The sequence below is a fragment of the Pipistrellus kuhlii genome, unplaced genomic scaffold (genome assembly GCF_014108245.1).
Source record: "Pipistrellus kuhlii isolate mPipKuh1 unplaced genomic scaffold, mPipKuh1.p scaffold_m20_p_130, whole genome shotgun sequence".
NCBI classification, from domain to species: domain Eukaryota; kingdom Metazoa; phylum Chordata; class Mammalia; order Chiroptera; family Vespertilionidae; genus Pipistrellus; species Pipistrellus kuhlii.
Window position 1 is genome coordinate 242,851 of NW_023425439.1, and position 18,953 is coordinate 261,803.

An 18,953-nucleotide genomic window follows, 5' to 3' on the forward strand; every position below is an offset into this window, starting at 1 on the left:
TTTGAATTTGCTGGGAATTTTATTAGGATTACAGGGTTCACAGGGAATGAGCAGGGCTTCTGGGGGTGGGGGACAGAAACACCGAAATGGCGAAGCGGCCTTGCATAGACACCGATGCGGGCTAGCGGGCACAGCAGGTGGCAAAGTGAGGAGGAGAGAGACTTAGGACAACTGGGAGGCAGCAGCCATCCCAAGGCCACAGCAGCCCTCCCGGCTTCGGGATCAGGGGTGTTCACTCCACACAGCACGAGGAGGGGGGCAGAGGGGCCATGGCCAAGGCATCACAATAAATACGTAGCAGCACACAGAAGCCTGCGAGGGAGGGGGGCTGATAGGAAGGGGGAGACCCCTTTCCCTCCTCCCAAAATAAGAACTCTGCAATTACTAAACCATAAAAATAAACTTCAAACCCGTGTACGAACTTGATCACCCCCCAGAAGTGCAATGTGGAGCCTCAAGGCCCTAGCTGAGGGGGAGGGCAAATGGGGGGAGGGGAGAGGGACACAGAGGCAGTAGCCACAATGGCAAGGGTGAAAACATTTGTTTAGCCGGTGGTGCCCCTCTTACGGGGGTTGGCCCAAGCGTTTTGGACCGGAAACACCTCCTCCACGTCAGAGTCAGAGTCCCAGTCTTCTCCCATTTCTTCCTCTTCTTCCTCCTCCTCCTCCTCACTTCCTTCCTCGTCATCGGTGTCCTCATCTTCTGGCAGCACAGGGGAGAGAAAGGAAAAAAACAGAAAATGGAGGGTGGTTAGATGGGCAGGTACATGTCCCTTCTAATGGAACATAGCCCCTAACTAGGGCGTCTGGGGGGCCAGGGACCATTTGCCAAGCACTTCTGCTTGGAGCAAGCAGCCAAGTGTGTGTGTGTGTCGGGGTGTGACTTCAGCTGAATAAACCTATTCATCCCCAGGCAGTTCCCTCAGGAGGGAATGGGGCCAGCTACTGCCTCAATTTCCCCAGTCAAGCTGCCAATGTCCAGATTGAGTGTACTCACTTGCTGCCTCCTTCCTTGGTCCCCCTGGGAGTTACCTGAAATACCATCTTTTCCCTCAAACCCCATCCTCGTTTCTCAAAAGGCATTCTTTGGTGAGGGAAAAAAAATGGCTTCTGTGGTCAAGAAGCTTGAAAAATGCTGGGTTCCACGAAGTTTAAATAGGTTTCTTACAGCAGGACTTCTCAGAGCCTTTAAGGTGTTAATGTACATGTGACTACATGAACATATTCATGTATGCAGTATTTCCCCCGACATATGCAACCATTGAACCTTTTTTTGTGAGAAGCAGCTTTCAGAACTGGTGAAGGGTCCTCAGAAGACAATTTGGGAAACTGTGCCCAACATATGCCTTTTCACCCTTCCAGGTCCTTGTTCATGTGATCGCTTTTCCTGAGAATGCCCCAGAACAGCCCCCTAAGACAAATTCAAATGTGTCAGTTCCTTTTCTAGCTCTCCCCTTCCTCAATTCTTGAGGTACAATTAGCTGTTCCCTCCTCTGGGGCTCACAGAGCATAATGTTCACTTTGCTCCCGGCTCCCCAAACAGGACCGGGAGTTCCCAGAAGGCTAGGGCTGGGTACAGAGTGTACTAAATTGTAATGTGTTTGCTGCTTTATTTCTCTCTTTTCTCTCTCCCTCTCCCTCTCTACCAGTCCTTAATTTCCCCCCCTCCTCTTTGTATTTTGCAACCTACCTATCCATCAGCTAGAACTGAAACATATTTCGTTGGTTTTGTTAGATTTGTAAATTAAATGTTCCTGGCCTTGCTTTGAAAGCTGCAGATGCTTTTTTCTTTTCACCACAAGAGCAGACGGTGCTCACATCTCGATTCCCTGGTCCTGGCCAGCTTTGCCCTGAGGAAAGAAAAAGGAGGGAGGACAAGAGAGGGTCCAGCTCACCTTCCTCATCTTCTTCCTCCAGTGATGATTCTTCTATGAAGACGTCCTGTAGCTCATCTTCATAGTAGCCCAGGTTGTTGATGTGAAGCAGACTCTTCTCAGGCTCTTCAAATACATTCTCATAGTAATCAAAGTCTCTGTCATCGTCGTCGCTGCCTTCATTGTCGCCTTCATTGCCGTCATCATCACTGCCTTCATTGTCGCCTTCGTTGCCATCATTAAATTCATCATCGCTGGTCTCATTGTCTCTGAAGTCGCTGTCGCTGCTGCTGTCGTCGAAGTTGTTGCTATAGCCGCCACCTCTGGAGCTCTCACCACCATACACGTGCTCATAGGCGCTGTCATTGTTTCCGATGGTGAAGTGGTGGTCTGGGCTTTCACACTCAAACACGCTCTCACTGTCACAGAAACTATCACTGAAGTCAGTAAAGTCATTGTCCGAGGTCTCGAAGCAGTCGGTGGTGTCCATGAAGTCAGAGATCTTGACGTCGTGAACAGTCTCATTGTCATCGGTGATGAAATCACTGTCTGAGGTATCGCCAATAATTTCTTGCATCAGCTGATAGTCATCGAAGTCATCCATGATCACCACCTCATATCTGTCTCTCTTTTTAATTTGGGAAAACCTATGGTTGAATATAAGTTTGGGGGGGGAGAGACAAGATAAGACACTGAAAGATGGGAAGTAACTGGGGAGGCAGTAGGCCACAAAGGCTCAAGCTAGGGTGGGGAGAGTCCCATTTCTGCCCCTGACTGTACAGCCTAAGGCCAATCACACCCCATTTCTGGGCAACATTCGCCACTGGTAAAACATATTGGACTGAAGTGTCTTAAAGGTGCTTTGGCTTTATAAACCCTGTGGGACGCTAAAACATCACCTCTCAGCCTCCAACCCCCATCACCTTTCTCTCTTGTCGTGCCTCTTTCTGTGTGCTCTGTAGCCGCCTACTCCCATCATGTAGTAGCGCACGGGGTTGACCCACAGGTCGTTCTTGATAATCTGTTGAAAGAGGGGAGAAAGAAGAAAACAGAGCTGTGAGTACAAGCCCCAGAGCCTGCTCCAGGCACCTAGAGGCGAGCCCAGCAAGGCCTTCTCAGGAGGGCCCCCACCTCAGCAATCCTGTCGGCCTCTGGCAGGCTGTGATTTGAGAACCAGCTGAAGAAGCTGTAGTTGGTGCCCAGGTAAGCTTGGGGTTCCTGGCCCCGGTGCCAGCGGATTGGGGTGGAGTGAGCCACCAGCCGGCCTGGGAAGAAAGGAAGCTGTGGAGAAGGCACTGGGCAAGGGGAGTCGCGGGTCCCATGGATTTGCCCTGGGGACTGTCTCTTACCTGATCGGTTGCATTGGAACTCCTTGACAATCACCGTATTTGTGAAATAGGGGTTTGTCTGGAAGTACAGCTTCATTTTGTAGCCCATGGAGATGTGTCTGAGATCCTGCACCTGCTCAGGGTGGGGGTAATGATGGGATCACCACCCCACCATCCCCCCACCTCACCTTCAAGGACCAGATTCCTTGACTGGTCTTAGGAAAAACGGCTTTTGCCTGACCTGCAGGTTGGTCAAGTAGCGGAAAATGTCTTCGTCGCGTGGACTGATCATGACTGAAATTTTGGGGTGGTTGAGGAACTGCGGGAGGGAGCGGTTTAGGTTAAGGAGTGACTAACCTTTGAGAGGAGGGAGGGAAGGCCAAGCAAGTCAGGTCAGGCAGGGCAAAGCAAAAGAGAAGCTGGAGCAGAAATCCTCCTGTGTGCATTTGATGTGTGTGGAACAGTGGGTACTTTATTTCCACGATACCATGTAGTGAGAGCTTGTGTTTATGCTTTGTAAAACCTCCGTATTAGGTGGCCTTGCCATGGTTCTTACTTGTTGTGTCTGGGTGCTGAGGGTCTATGTCCATGTGATGTGTCTCTGGATGCTGAGGGCTTGTGTTCACAAAACATTGTGTGTCAGGAGGCTGAAGGCCCATGTCCAAATGATGCTATATCTGGTTGTTATGGGTCTTTATTCACATGATATAAACTGGGTACTGAGGGTCTATGATCATGAATACTTTGTACGGGAGTGTCAAGGATCTGTATCTATTTAATTCTATTAGTATGTTAAATCCATGTTCCTAACATGTTGCATGTCTGTATGTGTGTCCCTCAGAGATGGGGTTATCACCAGTTGTGAATGGGATTTTTTTTTACTCCCCTTTCCTTCATTCAACTCCAGGATTAGGCTCTCCATAGCATCTAAGCAGACACCCAGGCTTGAAGGGTTTATTTTCTGTGTGCCCCTCCCTCCTCCCTTCACCATCTATGGTCCAATGTTTCTGCTATGTACCCCTCTTCCGCCCACCCCTTTTCACTGCCTGTGAACCATTTCTTTCTATTTTTTAGTTATTTTTTTTCCAGTATTGCATGTAGTATTACATATGTATGATCCATTTATGTTATGTGCTTCTTCCCCCTTTCCCATCTGTGATTCAGTTTTTATGTCGTGTGGCTCCTCCTCCCGCCCCCGCCCCCCTCCCCATCTCCAATCCAGCTTCGCTGATGTCTCGCCCCCCTCCTTCCGTCCCTCCTCCACCAGACGTAGTCATTCAATCGAGGCCCGCCCCCACACTTTCACCCCGTCTCCCTCCCCCCGCCCACCTCCCCCCTTTCTGTCATGGGCCCCGCAGCCCATGGATTTAGGTATCAAGGATACTGCTTTGACCCAGAAGCCCGGGATGTGCTGGATGATAAGGTCTCTGCGCTCCAGGAAGGGTCTGCGCATCTGGATGAACTTGCGCTTGAGACGGAGAAAGGCCTTGCCAGCCTTAATATTCACCGCCTCCAGGTCTAGCTGAATGCCCTCCAGGGCCTGCAGGATGTACTGGAGCTTCTCGGGATTGACCTCCCCGCTGGGCTTCTTCACCTTCCTCTGCTTCCTCCTCCTCCTCCTCCTCTTCTTCCTCACATTCTCCTTCACCTCCTCCTCATCATCCTCCACTATGATAATGGCCTCTTCCTTCCCCGGCAGCCCGCTTACCACCTGGTACTCCCGTCCCCCTAAGCTACAGGTATTGAAGGCCTGCCCGCTATAGCCGCTGGTCTCAGGCTCCGGCTCGGGCTCGGGCTCCGTCACCTGAATATCAATCTCCACGCTCCCCCCGGCCACCTCCTCAGCAGAGTATGCTTCCAGGCTCTCTGAGGTAGGGGCCGCCTCCCCGTACCCCGCCTCGAAATCGGTATCCCAATAGGAGCACCCGGCGCCCAGGGTGAAGTACGCGCGCACTCCCCCCTCCTCCAGAATGACATAGGGGGTCGGCGGGGGCAGAGAGGGGCCCAAGCCCGCCCCCCTCATGTCAGCCAGCACCTGTGCCGCCTCCGTCTCCTCCTGGAGCCTCGGGCGCTGCTCCGGCGGAGGCAGGGGCAGTCGCATGAGCGGCGGCGGCGGCGGAGGTGGCGGTGGCGGCGGCGCGTCATCCCGAGACGGCTCGGAGCTGCTGAGGCGGCGGGCCTTGGCGGGAGGCCCCTCGTCAGGGCGGTCCATGGCGACTGCGCTCGGGGCCCCGGCGCTCACCGCTTCTCTCTCTCCCTCAGGCCGCCGCTTCCCGTCGCACCTGAGGCGGAGCGGCCGCGCCTGGACGCCAGCAGCTCCGCTCGCTCGCGCCTCCGCTCTGCGCCCCCTCCCGCGGCGCCCGTCCTACTCCCTCCGCGCCAGGCGCGCAGGCCCCGCCCCTCGTGACGTCAGGGGCCTGTCCCGCCTCGCCATTGGCTGCCCGCTGCCGAGGCGGCGCTGGCGTGCGCGAGACCACCGCCCGCTCTCACGCAATCTGCTTGCCAACACCGCCCCCCTCGACGCGTTCCCATTGGCTGCCCTCGGCTCTGCCAATCAGGGGGCTGTCGCCCCCGCGCGACCGGGGAGAAAGCTGAGGGGCGATTGGCTGAGGGAAAAGCCTGGGGAAGAAACCCCTTTCCCTCACCCTGCCAACGTTTCGGCCAATGGGAAACGGACCAGTGGTTCTTTTTTTCTTTTTTTATTTTTTATTGAATGGGGGGGAGGGAAGGGGGGCTTGAGGTAAAGAACGCCATACGTTCTACGGATGTATTATAAAACCGTACCCCTGAAACCGTTGTCATGGTATTCATCAATGTTACCAGTGGTTCTGACGATCAAAAAAATCAAAACAAAAAAATAAAGGCAGGCGCTGAGCACGTCGTGCTCAAATCAAATCGGAGAGCCTCGCTGTCCTTCATCCATCCCCCCCCTCCTCCGCTCCCTCCCCCACTTTTCCCTGCCGCAGGCAACTACGCACTTCTTAAATCTGCCTGGTCTCAGGCCCTGCCCCCAGCTTTTGCCAGGCCTCAGACCCCACTGAGGCCCCTGTGAGGCCCCTGGGGGCTCGGTTTGCTCTAACCCTGAGCCGGGACTTGAGTGGAGACCTAGGGACTTGGATTTGAGGCCAGGTTTGGACGTGGCAGTTTTCCATCTCTGCAAAATGGCTCTAGACATAATCACGCACACAAAAAATAAATAAATAAAACGGTAACATCTGTGCGTCATGAACATGTAACTCAGTTCGTAGGCTAGGTTTTTCTAGGGCTTTCTTTTCCATGGACTCAATACCTCTTCCCCTCCCTTCTTCTCCCTTTCCCCAGTATATACTGGATTATTTAATTGTATTTGAAAAATATATATATATATATTTTTGCCAGACGGACAGGTCTCTGATGGGGCATGGTGGTGGGTTCTGGCTCTGGTAAGGATTCAAATCAGGGGTTTATTTCTCCACTTTGTGACTCTCTGAGCTTCGGCTTCCTCTCCTCTAAATGAGATATCCTTAAAGAGAAGTGGAGGAAACTACCCATTGTAGCCTTGTAGTAGAGAACTGGAAGCAACCTAAAGCTCCATCTCCAGAGGGATGGGTAAGGAAAATGTGATATGTGTGTATAAGATGACCACTAGAATGAATTAGATCTACATACAGCAACATGGCTGGATCTCTCCAAAACAGAATGTTGAGTGAAAAAAGAAACAGAACAAGATTTATAGTACAATACTGTTTATGTAAATTAAAACACATAACAATACCATATATTTTTTTCACAGATACACATATATGTAAATAAACACATGAATGGTGGTTTGGAAAGACGTATGTTAAATACACGAGAGTGGGTGCCTATGTGGGCGGGGGGATGGGATCAGGGATGGCTGATGGAGGGGACAGAACAAACCAAAATAAACAAAGGGCTTCGCATGGATCAATGATGATATAGCCGTGCCAAGAACTGAGGAGTACGGTCAACTCAATTCTGTGCACCTGAGAGAATAAGTAAATAAATAATAATTGAGTGCCCAGGCAACAGTCTGGCTGGGTAGACCTCCAGGCGTGGGTTCCCTCCTGTGACATCCCTCACTCTGAATTTAGCCAAAGCTTACCAAAGCCCCAGCTGCATAAAGCAGACCTTTCAGAAGATCTCCCATCCCAGACCGAGCAGGCCCTCCAGAAGCCATTACTTTGTGGGGGGCATTTTCTAACCCATCAGCTCTCCCCAAGTTGGATCCCCAATTCCCAGTCCCCATTCTCCATGGCGGCCCAGTTTCAGGAACACCTTGTTTGGGTTTTGGAGAAGAGACTGATTTGGGAGGTTGAAAGTGCTACTTGGGGGCTCTTTGGGGAGAGAATGGGGTTCTCAAGTATTTCGTCTGCCATGTTTAGAACCTGTGCCAAGGGAGGAAGATCTGATGAGATGGGAATCTTCCTCTTGCTATATACATATGTACTTTTCAAGTTCTATCTCTCCGGCCACTCGACTTCCTGCTGCCGCAGGCACATACTGTAGTTTGTCTCCTCTCAGTTAGGTGCATACATGTATGTGTGTGTGCATGCCATATATGTCTCCACATACAGGCATTTACTCACGCATGTGTACCAGGCAGGGGTGCCTCCCCATACAAAGTCACACAAACACACCGTCTCACTCACTCATACATCCCCACATGTGGTCATGCAGACAGGACACATGGACACACAGACGCACACAGACAGACACGCACACACAGTCAGAAAGAGAAAACATCCAATATAGCATTGTTCATTTCAGTTTTCCATTTACAAAATCCAATGGTGAATCCAGGCAGTTAGAAAAAAGAAATGGAGGAAAACCCTCCTGAATGTACCCTATGTACCCCACCCCCGTGGCCCCCCCACCCCACCCCCTAGAAAAGGCACCCCCATCACTATCACTGAGAGAACAGGTACCCTCCCCACCCCCAGCCTCTCAGCCACTCTGGCCTGCCTTTCCAGGACAACTCCACAGCCAGGCTCATTAATGCCTCTCCTGCCTAGAGTGCCCTCCCCATTCTTCTGGGGTCAAGGCTTAGGACTAGGGTTTCAGTAGGGAAGGAAAAGGGGGTGGATAAATACAGATCTGCCCTGCCCACAGAGAACCTGGGCGAGACCAGGCAAAGGAGTGCCAGCTTGGATCCCCAGGCCACAAGAACTGTCCTTGGTGTGATCCCAGAGTGGACTCTGCCCTGGGAGGGAAGCTTGGGGTCACCCACCTGGTGAATGTGGCTACAGTCTGTTCCACGTTGGGAGGCGGTAAGGGCGGAGGGTGGCAAGTTGGGAGCTGAGGGCCCAGAAGCCAAGGGCAACCACAGAAGGGCTTGAGGGCCCTGAGGCTTGGAGAGGACAAAAAGAGGTCACAGAGGGATGGATTCAAATCCTCTATGAGATACCAAGCCCTCCCCCAAAAAAACAACAACAACAACAACAATTTTCATCTTTCGGAGAGTAGCATGAACCCAGGAGACAATTCTGGGATTGCATTCCGCTCTGATGCCAGGCTCTCAAATCCAGCTACTCTGGGGAGTTCAGCTCTCTCCCTATACTTCCCTGGGGGCTTGCTCCTGCCTGTATGGCACCCACATCAGCCCTCGTGGAGCTGGAGTGGATTTCCACCCTTAGAAAGAAGAGTTAGGGGCTGGGGATCCAGGAGGCAGCTCTAGAGAATACTGTCAAGCTCCAGGCGTGCGGCTCACATCCTGCTCTTCACTAGCCTGTGCCCATCCGGAGGGCCCTTCTCCTGCCCCTCCTGGCTTCTCAGATGCTCAAGAAACACTTGGGATGTCTGGACATGGGTAGCAAGAGGAGACTGGGCGTGAAACCAGAGTTAGCCTAAAACAACATTGCACACGACATAGCAATTAAACATCCCTGCTCCCTGGGGACCCTGCACCCCCTTTGGTCCCCCTTGTCAACAGATCAGCTTCCCCCTAAATATCCAGGCCTTGCTAGAGGACTTGGAAGGGGAGGGTGCATGGGAGCAGAGGGGGCCGGAAGAGCCCTTGGAAGTCTATTTTACAGGACAAATTTCCCCATTCTCGACAGTGTCAGAAGGAGAGACATTAAAGCAAGAAAGCCCAACTCCTCAGCTGATAGTAGAAAAACCTGCACTTTCACGTTTGTTTTCTTTTTCTGAAGAGAGAGAGAGAGAGAGAGAGAGAGAGAGAGAGAGAGAGAGAGAGAGAGAGAGAGAAGAGAGATTGTAGAAGTGGAAAAGGAGGCAGCAGAGACAGGCCCTAGAATTAGAAACACCTCTTTCCCAGTCCCCCACCCCTGGGGAGGTGTTGGCAAAGGTGCCCAGATTCCGGGTGGTTTCAGGGGCTGGGGCTGAAGCTCAGAAAGAAAGGCTCCTGCATGGGGCCCTACCCCTCCGTTTCTGTTAGCCCCATGGTAGTGGCCATGACCCTCTCCCTGTCTGTCTGCCTATCAGCCTGCTTCACATGACACAGTAGGGTTCTCTGGGAGCCGGGGCACCTCCTGTGCCCCAGCAGGGGGCGTGAGTCCTCAGGCACTTCTTGAGGTCCTTGTTGAGCAGGAAGCAGACGATTGGGTTGACGGCAGCTTGGGCGAAGCTCATCCAAACAGCAGTGGCCAGGTAACGGTGGGGCACAGCGCAGGCTTTAACAAACACTCGCCAGTAGCAGGCCACGATGTAAGGTGACCAGAGGAGCAGGAAGAGCAGTGTGATCGCGTAGAACATGCGGCCCAGCTGCTTTTCACCCTTGACCTCGTCCATGCCCAGCAGCCGCCGGCTGGCTGCATGCCCATTCTGCCGGATACCCAGCAGGGTTGGTGGCATGGGCCCACGGCCAAAGCCAGCGATCCAGTTGGCAGCAGCCTGGCCGGTGGCCCCGGGGCCATGGAATGTCCAGTTCTGGCTAATGGCTGGCACCATCTGCACCGGCTTCATCTTGCGGTGACGATACTCAAAGAGGAGCAGTTTGCCATAGACAGCATGTGTGGCTGCCATGAGCACGGCCAACATCAGCATGAAGCCCAGCGTGTCATTGGCCTTGAAGTAACGATGCTCAAAGATGCACTGGTCCTCCTCGCGGATAAACTTGTAGGTGCCCACGTCGAAGACGGGTGGGAAGGCCATGGCCACAGACAGGGTCCAGGCCATGCAGATGACGGCTGCACATGTCCAGAGTGTCATGCGTTTGGCATAGAAGCGGTGGTGGGCGATGGCCATGTAGCGGGTGACGCTGATGCAGAACAGCATGAAGGCCGCATGGAAGCAAAAGAGCACAGCCATAAAGGCCACAATCTTGCAGCTGAGCGCGCTGAAGGTCCAGGAGGAGCCGTGGCGCACGGAAGCCAGCACAAAGGGAAAGCAGACGGCAGAACGGATGCCGTCGGCCAGGCACAGGTCCAGGAGAAAGTAGTAAGGAGCCTTGTGCAGGGCACGCTCCTTGAGCACCAGCAGGGACAAGATGGCGTTGCCCGCCAGGCTCACGCACATGATCAGTCCCAGCAGCACCAGCTTGACGTAGGCCGATGCTGATGGTGGGGACAGAGCACCGCTCACCTCCTCGGGCTCGCCAGTGGTGTTGGCCATAATGAAGGGCATGGGCTGCTCCCAACCCTATGGAGTCAGCCAGTCTGGTACTCGATGGGCTCTGGGGGACTCCATCAGTTGTCCTGCTGGGCTGCACCTGCAAGTGGGGGGAGTGGGAGAGACACAGACACAGACACAGAGAGATGAGGGTAAGAGAGAGACAGAGAGGAAAAAACACAGAAGCACAGAGAAGGAGTGAGAAAGGATAGGCAAGAGAGATGGAAAATGACAACAAAGATAGAAATGGATAAAAAAATTGAGACAGAAATGGAGGGGATGAAAAGAGAGACAGAAAAGGGAAAAGAAGGGAGAGGGACAGAGAGGGAGAGGGCCAGGAAGATAGGGGAGAGGAAGAGAGAGGGAGAAGGGAGAGAGGGAAAGAGAGGGAGGGAGAGAAACAAGACAGACAGGGAGAAACATGGAAAGAAAAAGTGAGGAAGAAACAGAAGGGGCAGTGTTAGCGTGTCTGTGTAGCCACACCTGCTTACTCCCTGGCTGGTGTCAGGCCCTGGCCCTGGCCCTACCCCATCCTTGCTGAGTGAGGACACTTCATATCTCTAGGTTTGCTATGCTGGTGGGTTTCTGTGGGGCAGGGATGTTGATGTGGCTCCCCCCCCCCCATTTTTTTTTAAACATATTACTGATTTCAGAGAGGAAGGGAGAGGGAGAGAGAAACATCAATGATGGGCGAGAATCATTGATCGGCTGCTTCCTGCACACCCCACACTGGGCATCGAGCCAGCAACCCAGGCATGTGCCCTGACAAGGAAGCAAACTGTGACCTGCTGGTTCATAGGTTGATGCTCAACCACTCAGCCATGCCAGCTGGACTCTTCCCATAGTATTTATTGCCATCCACAGTAAGATTTTACATTGCAATACAGCACACACACACACACACACACACACACACACGTGTGTGCACACACAGCTGAATCAAAAGTTTCACATCTATGTCTAATATACTCTCAGTTTCTACTCTGTTTCATTCTTTTGGTTGTTTTTGTTTTCTTGTTAATACTGGTGGCCACTCATTAAATAGGTGTATTTATTCATATCAGCAAGTGCTTAGCCTGCTAAAGGAGCAGTGCGAAAACCAGTGTGGTTGGAATAGGGCAGGACACTTCATATCTCTAGGTTTGCTATGCTGGTGGGTTTCTGTGGGGCAGGGATGTTGATGTGCCCCCCCCCTTTTTTTAAAACATATTACTGATTTCAGAGAGGAAGGGAGAGGGAGAGAGAAACATCAATGATGGGCGAGAATCATTGATCGGCTGCTTCCTGCATACCCCACACTGGGCATCGAGCCAGCAAGTAAGTAAGGCCGTAGAAAGTAAGGCCGTAGAGGTGTCCAAGGCCAGGTCGTGGAGGGCTGTGGGTGATGTTGAGGACTTGGGTTTTTAGTTTAAGTAAGGCAGAGAGTGTGTGAGTATAAATATGTAGATATGCTTGTGTGTATTCCTTCATTGAAAAAACATTTATTTCCCTGGCTGGGTAGCTCAGTTGGTTAGAGCATTATCCCAATATGCCAAGGTTGCGGGTTTGATTTCCAATCACAGCACATATTATATAAGAAGCAACGAATGAAGACATACAGAAGTGGAACAACAAATCTCAATCTCTCTCTCTCTCTCTCTCTCTCATAAATAAAATGTTTTCTTTACGAGAAACCATTTATTGCCGAAACCAGTTTGGCTCAGTGGATAGTGTCGGTCTGCCGACTGAAGGGTCCAGGGTTGGATTCCGGTCAAGGGCATGTGTCTTGGTTGTGGGCACATCCTGATGGATGTTTCTCTCTCATCGATGTTTCTAACTCTCTATCTCTCTCCCTTCCTCTCTGTTAAAAAAAAAATCAATAAAATATATATTAAAAGAGAGAGAGAGAGAAACCATTTATTGAGTATCTATTGTATGCCAGGCATGGTGGATGCAGCTGTGAATGAGAAAAGGATCCCTGCCTTGTGGAGCTGACATCCTGGATTAAAAAACAATACATGGATGAAGTATAGTAAGTCAGATGATGGTAAATTCCTACAAACAAAAAAGGAGGAAAAGGGGATAGGAAGTGTTAGGGGTAGGGGAGATGCAATTTTTGATGAGGTGGACAGGGAAGGTTTTATAGAGGTGTCATCTGAACAAAGATCCGAAGGGGGTGAGGGAGTTACTCCTGTGGGTATCTGGGGGAAGAGAAGTCCAGGCAGAGAGAACAGCAGAGCAAAGGCCCTGAGGTGGGACCACAGATGGTACATTTGAAGAGGTACAGGAGGTCACTGCGGGTGGAACAGAGTGAGTAAGGGGCAAGTGATGTGAGGTGTGGTCAGATGATGGCTAGGCCAGATGAGGTAGGCATGGCGAGAGCTTTGGCTTGTATTCTGAGTGAGATGGGAGCCATAGGAGGGGTTGTGAGCAGAGGTCAGATATGCGATGGGGATTGAATAGGATCCTGGTTACTGCTATGAGGAGCACAGACCATGAGGACAAGTGTGGAAGTTGGGAGCCTAGTTAGGAGGCTCTTGCAGTAATCTGGGTGAAAAATAAGAGCACCCATGCCTTTTGCCCTGCTTTAGTTCTTTTTTCCCCCCTAGAATTTATCTCTTTTAAAAAATTTTTAAAAAAATATATTTTATTGATTTTTCACAGAGAGGAAGAGAGAGGGATAGAGAGTTAGAAACATCGATGAGAGAGAATCATCGATCAGCTGCCTCTTGCACACCCTCCACGGGGGATGTGCCCGCAACCAAGGTACATGCCCTTGCCCGGAATCGAACCCGGGACCTTTCAGTCCGCAGGCCGACGCTCTATCCAGTGAGCCAAACCGGTCCTGGCTTTATCTCTTTTTTAAAATAAAGATATTTTTATTGATTTCAGGGTGGGAGAGGGAGAAAGAGATGGAAACATCAATGATGAGAATTGTTGATCAGCTGCCTCCTGCACGCCCCCTGCTGAGGATCGAGATCACAACCAGGGCATGTGCTGTGACCAGGAATCTAACCAGGACCTCTTGGTTCCTAGGTTGACACTCAACCACTGAGCAATGCCAGTCAGGCTAGTATTTATCTCTTTTAACACACTGTATTAATTTACTTAAAATTTTCTTTATATGTTTTTATTAATTTCAGAGCAGAAGGGACAGAAATATAGAAGCATCCATGATAAGAGAGAATTATTGAGCAGTGGCCTTCTGCACATCCCATACTGGGAACCAAACCTGCAACTCAGTCATGTGCCCTGCCTGGGAATTGAACAGTGACATCCTGGTACATAGGTCGATGTTCAACCACTGAGCCACGCTGGCCGGGCTTAATTTACGTTTAAATTTTGCTTTAATGCCTATGAGAACAAAAGCGCCCCAGGGCAGGGCGTATAGACTCTCACACTCTCCAATTGACTGAGGGAAGAAATGGGCTAACGGCTCAGGGAGGGCTGCCTGGAAGCATCCAAGTGGGATTTGCTGAAAGAGCAGCCGATCTATGATTCTCTCTGATCATCGATGCTTCTATCTTTCTCTCCCTCTCCCACCCTGAAATCAACAAAAATATATTTATTTTTAAAAAGTGATACATTCTAGCCGAAGCCGGTTTGGCTCACTGGATGGAGCATCGGCCTGCGGACTGAGGGGTCCCAGGTTCGATTCCGGTCAAGGGCATGTACCTTGGTTGTGGGCACGTCCCCAGTGGGGGGTGCGCAGAGGGCAGCTCATCGATGTTTCTGACTCTCTATCCCTCTCTCTTCCTCTCTGTAAAAAAATCAATAAAATATATTTTAAAAATAAAATAAAATAAAAAGTGATGCATTCTAGGAAAAGAACTAAAGCAGGGCAGTGCCTGAGTGGGAGAGCAGGATCCTGTTGAATCCCTAGTCATCGCATATCTGACTTCTACTCACAGCCCCTCCTATGGCTCCCATCTACATGATCTGGCCTAGCCATCATTCTGATATCCACAGGAGTAACTCTCTCACCCCCTTCGGATCTTTGTTCAGATGACACCTCTATAAAACCTTCTCTGGGCAGGAAACAGGAAGAATCCTGGCTGGGGCAGAGGATGTGGGGTGTGATAAGATAACAGGGAAGGTTCAAGAGGAAAGTTGGCAAGGCAGACACCGGAAAAGACCAGAGTTACTTTTGAGGCTGGGATGAGCTTGAGATTGGGGAAGGCGGAGTTTGAGTGGGTGTCTTTCTAACCTCTCCTCTCCCAGGAAAAAGTCTCCCATCTGCACTGTTTTCCAGCTCAGTCCAACCTGGCCTGCCACAGCTCCCCGGGGCCAGGCTTGTTTGATGGCACCTGGAAATCTCAGAGCCAGTGGCAATAAGCCACAAGAAGGTGCTGGGGCAGGGACGCAGGGGAAGTGGGTTGACAAGTCCCTTTCAGCGGGCCCTCAAAGCCTGATAGTTCCCATAGAACTGTGGACTGGTCAACAGACAGATGGCTCTGTGTAAACGTGTACACACACACACACACACACACACACACCTACCTTAGCCTTGAGAGGAGACAGGGTAGGAAGTTAAAGAGACAGACCTGGAGTTTTCAAAGAGACACACGGAGTAAGAGAGAAGAGAAAGAGATAGGAGCAGAGAGAGACAGAGATAGCGAAAGGTGGGGGGAGAGAGCCAGAGACAAAGAAAGGGGAGACAGCCTTACACACAGAGGAAGAGAAAAATAGAAACAGAAAGGGAAAGAAGAGAAAAGGAGAGTGAGACCACAGAAACAGAGGTACATAGAGAGGAAATGAAAGAGTGGGAGAGACAGAGAAAAATGGAAACAATGGGTTACATTTGGTCAGAATGACCAAACCTGCAACTCAGGCATGTGCCCTGCCTGGGAACTGATATGATAGAGATACAAAAATAGAGGGAGAGAGACAGACATAGACAGAAAGAGATAGAATAAAAAACAACAGAAACAGAGTCAGGAATGGAGGGATGTAGAGAGGGAGGGAGGGAGATAAGTAGATATTGAGGTAGAGAGATAGCAGGGGAGGGATAAAACCAGGAAACAAAGAAAGATTTAGAGAACTAGAGATGGGGTGGGGGAGTGAGAGACAGATGAAGAGAGGGGATGGAGATAGAGGCAGAGAAAGAGAGAGGCAGAAATAAAGATACAGAGATAGAGTGGGAGACAGGGAGACATACTAAGACCAAGAAGGGGGATAATGTGTACACAGTCCAGAATGAAAACAAAAGCAAATGCTAAACGAAAACAAAGGGGGGGAAACAATAGCAGCAAAGGAACAAAACCCTGGTGTTGCTTGGAAAGCTGGGGCAGTTGTATAAATCACCGAGGAGAGGGTTCTTCTGAGCACAGCCCCAGCCTGGTGCCCACACGCCTTTAGACACAGGTACACAAGACACCTGCACACTCACAATGACACGCAGCCTACTGCAATGGAGACCCATGGGCAGGAACCAGCTCACACATAGGGACATTGTGCCTACACACACACACACACACACACACACACACACACACACACACACGGAGGGTGTACCACGTACATTGCCTCAGTCGCACAGGTACTGTGTACCCTGCCTAAATGCCAGTGCTTCGTCCTCAATGAAGGCGTTACTGCCCCCTAGAGGACATTTTCGAAATTTGTCTGTGCATTTTTGATTGCCACCATGCTAGGGTATAGGGTATTATTCTAGCATTTAAGGGTCCCAGGTAAGGATACTGGCGATCCAGTGATGTGCACGGCAGCCCCACGCAGCCAACACATTGTCTCGCATCCTCTGGGACTTTGGGTTTGTAATGAACCGAACCTAGAATCTACCTCTGTTTCAGAGAGAAACACAATCCCCCTCATTTTTAATGTACAGTAGGTCCTCGAATAAGGTTTCATTCAATGTCACACATATGACATTGAATGAAACCTTATGTGTGTCATATGTGTGTCATATGTGTGACAATGTCATATGTGTGACGTATGTTGATCAGATGTGTTTAGTGTTTAGGAACTTAACTCCTGTTGACATCAATCAGCCTGTGGTAAAACTGGTTTTGCTATATGTCATTTTGCCACAGTTTCAAGAACCCATTGATGGCCAAAACCGGTATAGCTCAATGGATAGAGCATCGGTCTGCGGACTGAAAGGTCCCAGGTTCGATTCCGGTCAAGGGCATGTACATTGGTTGCGGGCGCATCCCCAGTAGGGAGTGTGCAGGAGTCAGCTGGTCAATGTTTCCCTCTCATCAATGTTTCTAGTTCTCTATCCCTCTCTCTTCCTCTCTGTAAAAAAATCAATAAAATATGTTTACTAAAAAAAGAACCCATTGATGAATGTTAAGCGGGAATTTACTATACTTAGGAGTGGGGCTAAGTTCACAGGTGACTATATTCTGTTTTGTGGAGCACTTTCCTTGAGCTGTTCACTATTTCAGAAAAATCTCAGCCCTAAGCCTCTGCCTGTCATTTTCCTGCAGTTTCTGCAAAGGGCAGCTTCTGATTTCCCCCTTCTCCTCAATCCAAGTAATCAGTGTAAGATGCCCCTAACTACTTCATCGAATCTCCTGGGGAGGGTTATGGCCAAGCACTTACACACTGAAATACAAATTATTTTCTTATAAACCACTTTCCTTGTATTTCTTATTTATATGTACTAGAGTTAATGCAATATGACTATTGTATAAAATACTACGTGGATTTTGTTTTGAAATTATATGTGGAGAAAGATTATATTATTTAAGAACTTCATTACAGATAGTAAAGGGGCATTGCAAAATGTTACATAAAAGAGGGTGTTGGGTATAGGAGGGCTGAGAATTACAAACACAGTCAGACACACTCACACGTATACTTGTGCAATGGTTCATAAACCCACAATTATAAACCCCCAATACACACACACACACACACACACACACACACACGTGAACTCTCAAATTCTGACAGATACACACATTTAAACCTACTCACTGTCACACATAGACTCATACATCCCCTTTGTATCAATATACCTGATTATTCAAATCTTCTCACATATTCAGACAAGCTCCTGCAACACAAGTATGCAAACAGTGGCATACCTATATCATCACATATACAACCACTATTACACACATTCACATTCAACTTCAAAGTCACTTACACAGGCCACCATACTCACATGCACTTGACACACATACACACAAACACAAAGAGAAAAACTGCCCATGTATACAATCAGACTCACAGACATGTGTGCACACACAAACTTGCTCCTAATACAAATACACTTACATGATATACATATCCTGCAACAGGTATAAACCAAGAGGTAGTCCTGCACATGTGTAGACAAGCCAAACCCTGCACACACAAGTGGAAACATTAGCAGATCTGCCAGGCTGGTGGGTACTTGCCACAGCAGCAGGCCAGAACAAGATGGGGCTCTCGTTCATCTTCTGTGAGGTTTCCCCCTAAGTGTATATATGTTTGTTTTCTTTTCATTTGATCTCGTTTTTATTGTTTCACAACTCTTTTTCCTACAGAAATACAAGGGTTGTGTGATTGTTGCTGTTATTACTATTATATGGTATTAAGTTTTCCTAAGAGGAATATAATTAGCTTGGTAATTTCCTTCACCATTGCTTTGTTATAAAAGAAACTGTGTTCTTCTAGAACACATGTGTCAAACACAAGGCCCTCGGGCCAAATCCGTCCCGCCAGGCCTTGCAATGTGGCCCGCACCGCGCTGTCATCACTGCACTCCGCTGCGTTTCCATCACAATGACAGTTTATGACTGTTCAGTAAACCATTCGGCCCGCGATTTAGGCTGGATTTTAGATTTTGGCCCCTTCTCTGATTGAGTTCGACACCCCTATTCTAGAACATTTGAAAGAAGAAAAAAAAGTAGAAAGAATCCTGTAATGAACCTCAGTTCACCTATCACCCAGATTCACCAATAACCTCACACACTGCCTCTACTTACAGAATATTCTGAAGCATATCTATTATACCATTTCATTCATAAGCATTTTAGTATTTCTAAAGGAACACGTTTAAAAACATTAAAATAATACAAGTTTTTATTATTTCTTAGAGTATTCGTTTACTTGCTATTGGCTTTTAATACTAACAAGTAGCCAAATCTGATTCTTGGTGGGATTTCTTAATTCGTTATGATCTTTTGTTTTTAGGTAAAAACATTTGTCAGTGAATGAATGAAGCCTGACTGTAACTGAATGGAATTGATTCATTA

The 18,953-nt window shown here is 49.5% G+C and overlaps 2 protein-coding genes across 2 annotated transcripts in view; both read right to left on the reverse strand.

The window, feature by feature from the left end:
• On the reverse strand, window positions 1-13,594 carry TSPYL2 (TSPY like 2). Its single transcript, XM_045581023.1, has 8 exons — window positions 13,590-13,594; window positions 4,586-5,470; window positions 3,443-3,520; window positions 3,223-3,334; window positions 3,005-3,138; window positions 2,797-2,894; window positions 1,906-2,520; window positions 1-698 (listed from the first exon to the last, which is right to left on the reverse strand). The coding sequence occupies exons 2-8, from the start codon at window positions 5,411-5,413 to the stop codon at window positions 545-547; spliced, it is 2,019 nt and encodes a 672-aa protein (XP_045436979.1). The 5' UTR covers window positions 5,414-5,470; window positions 13,590-13,594; the 3' UTR covers window positions 1-544.
• GPR173 (G protein-coupled receptor 173) overlaps window positions 7,389-18,953 on the reverse strand; it is a 25,258-nt gene continuing 13,693 nt past the window's right edge. The window contains exon 2 of the mRNA XM_036436180.2: window positions 7,389-10,870. Coding sequence (XP_036292073.1) covers window positions 9,652-10,785 — 1,134 coding nt within the window. The 5' untranslated portion in view covers window positions 10,786-10,870 and the 3' untranslated portion in view covers window positions 7,389-9,651. The remainder of the gene's footprint in view (window positions 10,871-18,953) is intronic.

Bases quoted from the DNA above. Each gene is read 5' to 3' on its own strand.
- TSPYL2 (XM_045581023.1), bottom strand. From the start codon at position 5,413: ATGGACCGCCCTGACGAGGGGCCTCCCGCCAAGGCCCGCCGCCTCAGC. The intron at 3,521-4,585 runs GTATCCTTGATA...TCCCTCCCGCAG, and splicing joins CGGGCTTCTGGGTCAAAGCA to TTCCTCAACCACCCCAAAAT. The intron at 699-1,905 runs AGATGAGGAAGG...GCTGCCAGAAGA, and splicing joins GAATCATCACTGGAGGAAGA to TGAGGACACCGATGACGAGG.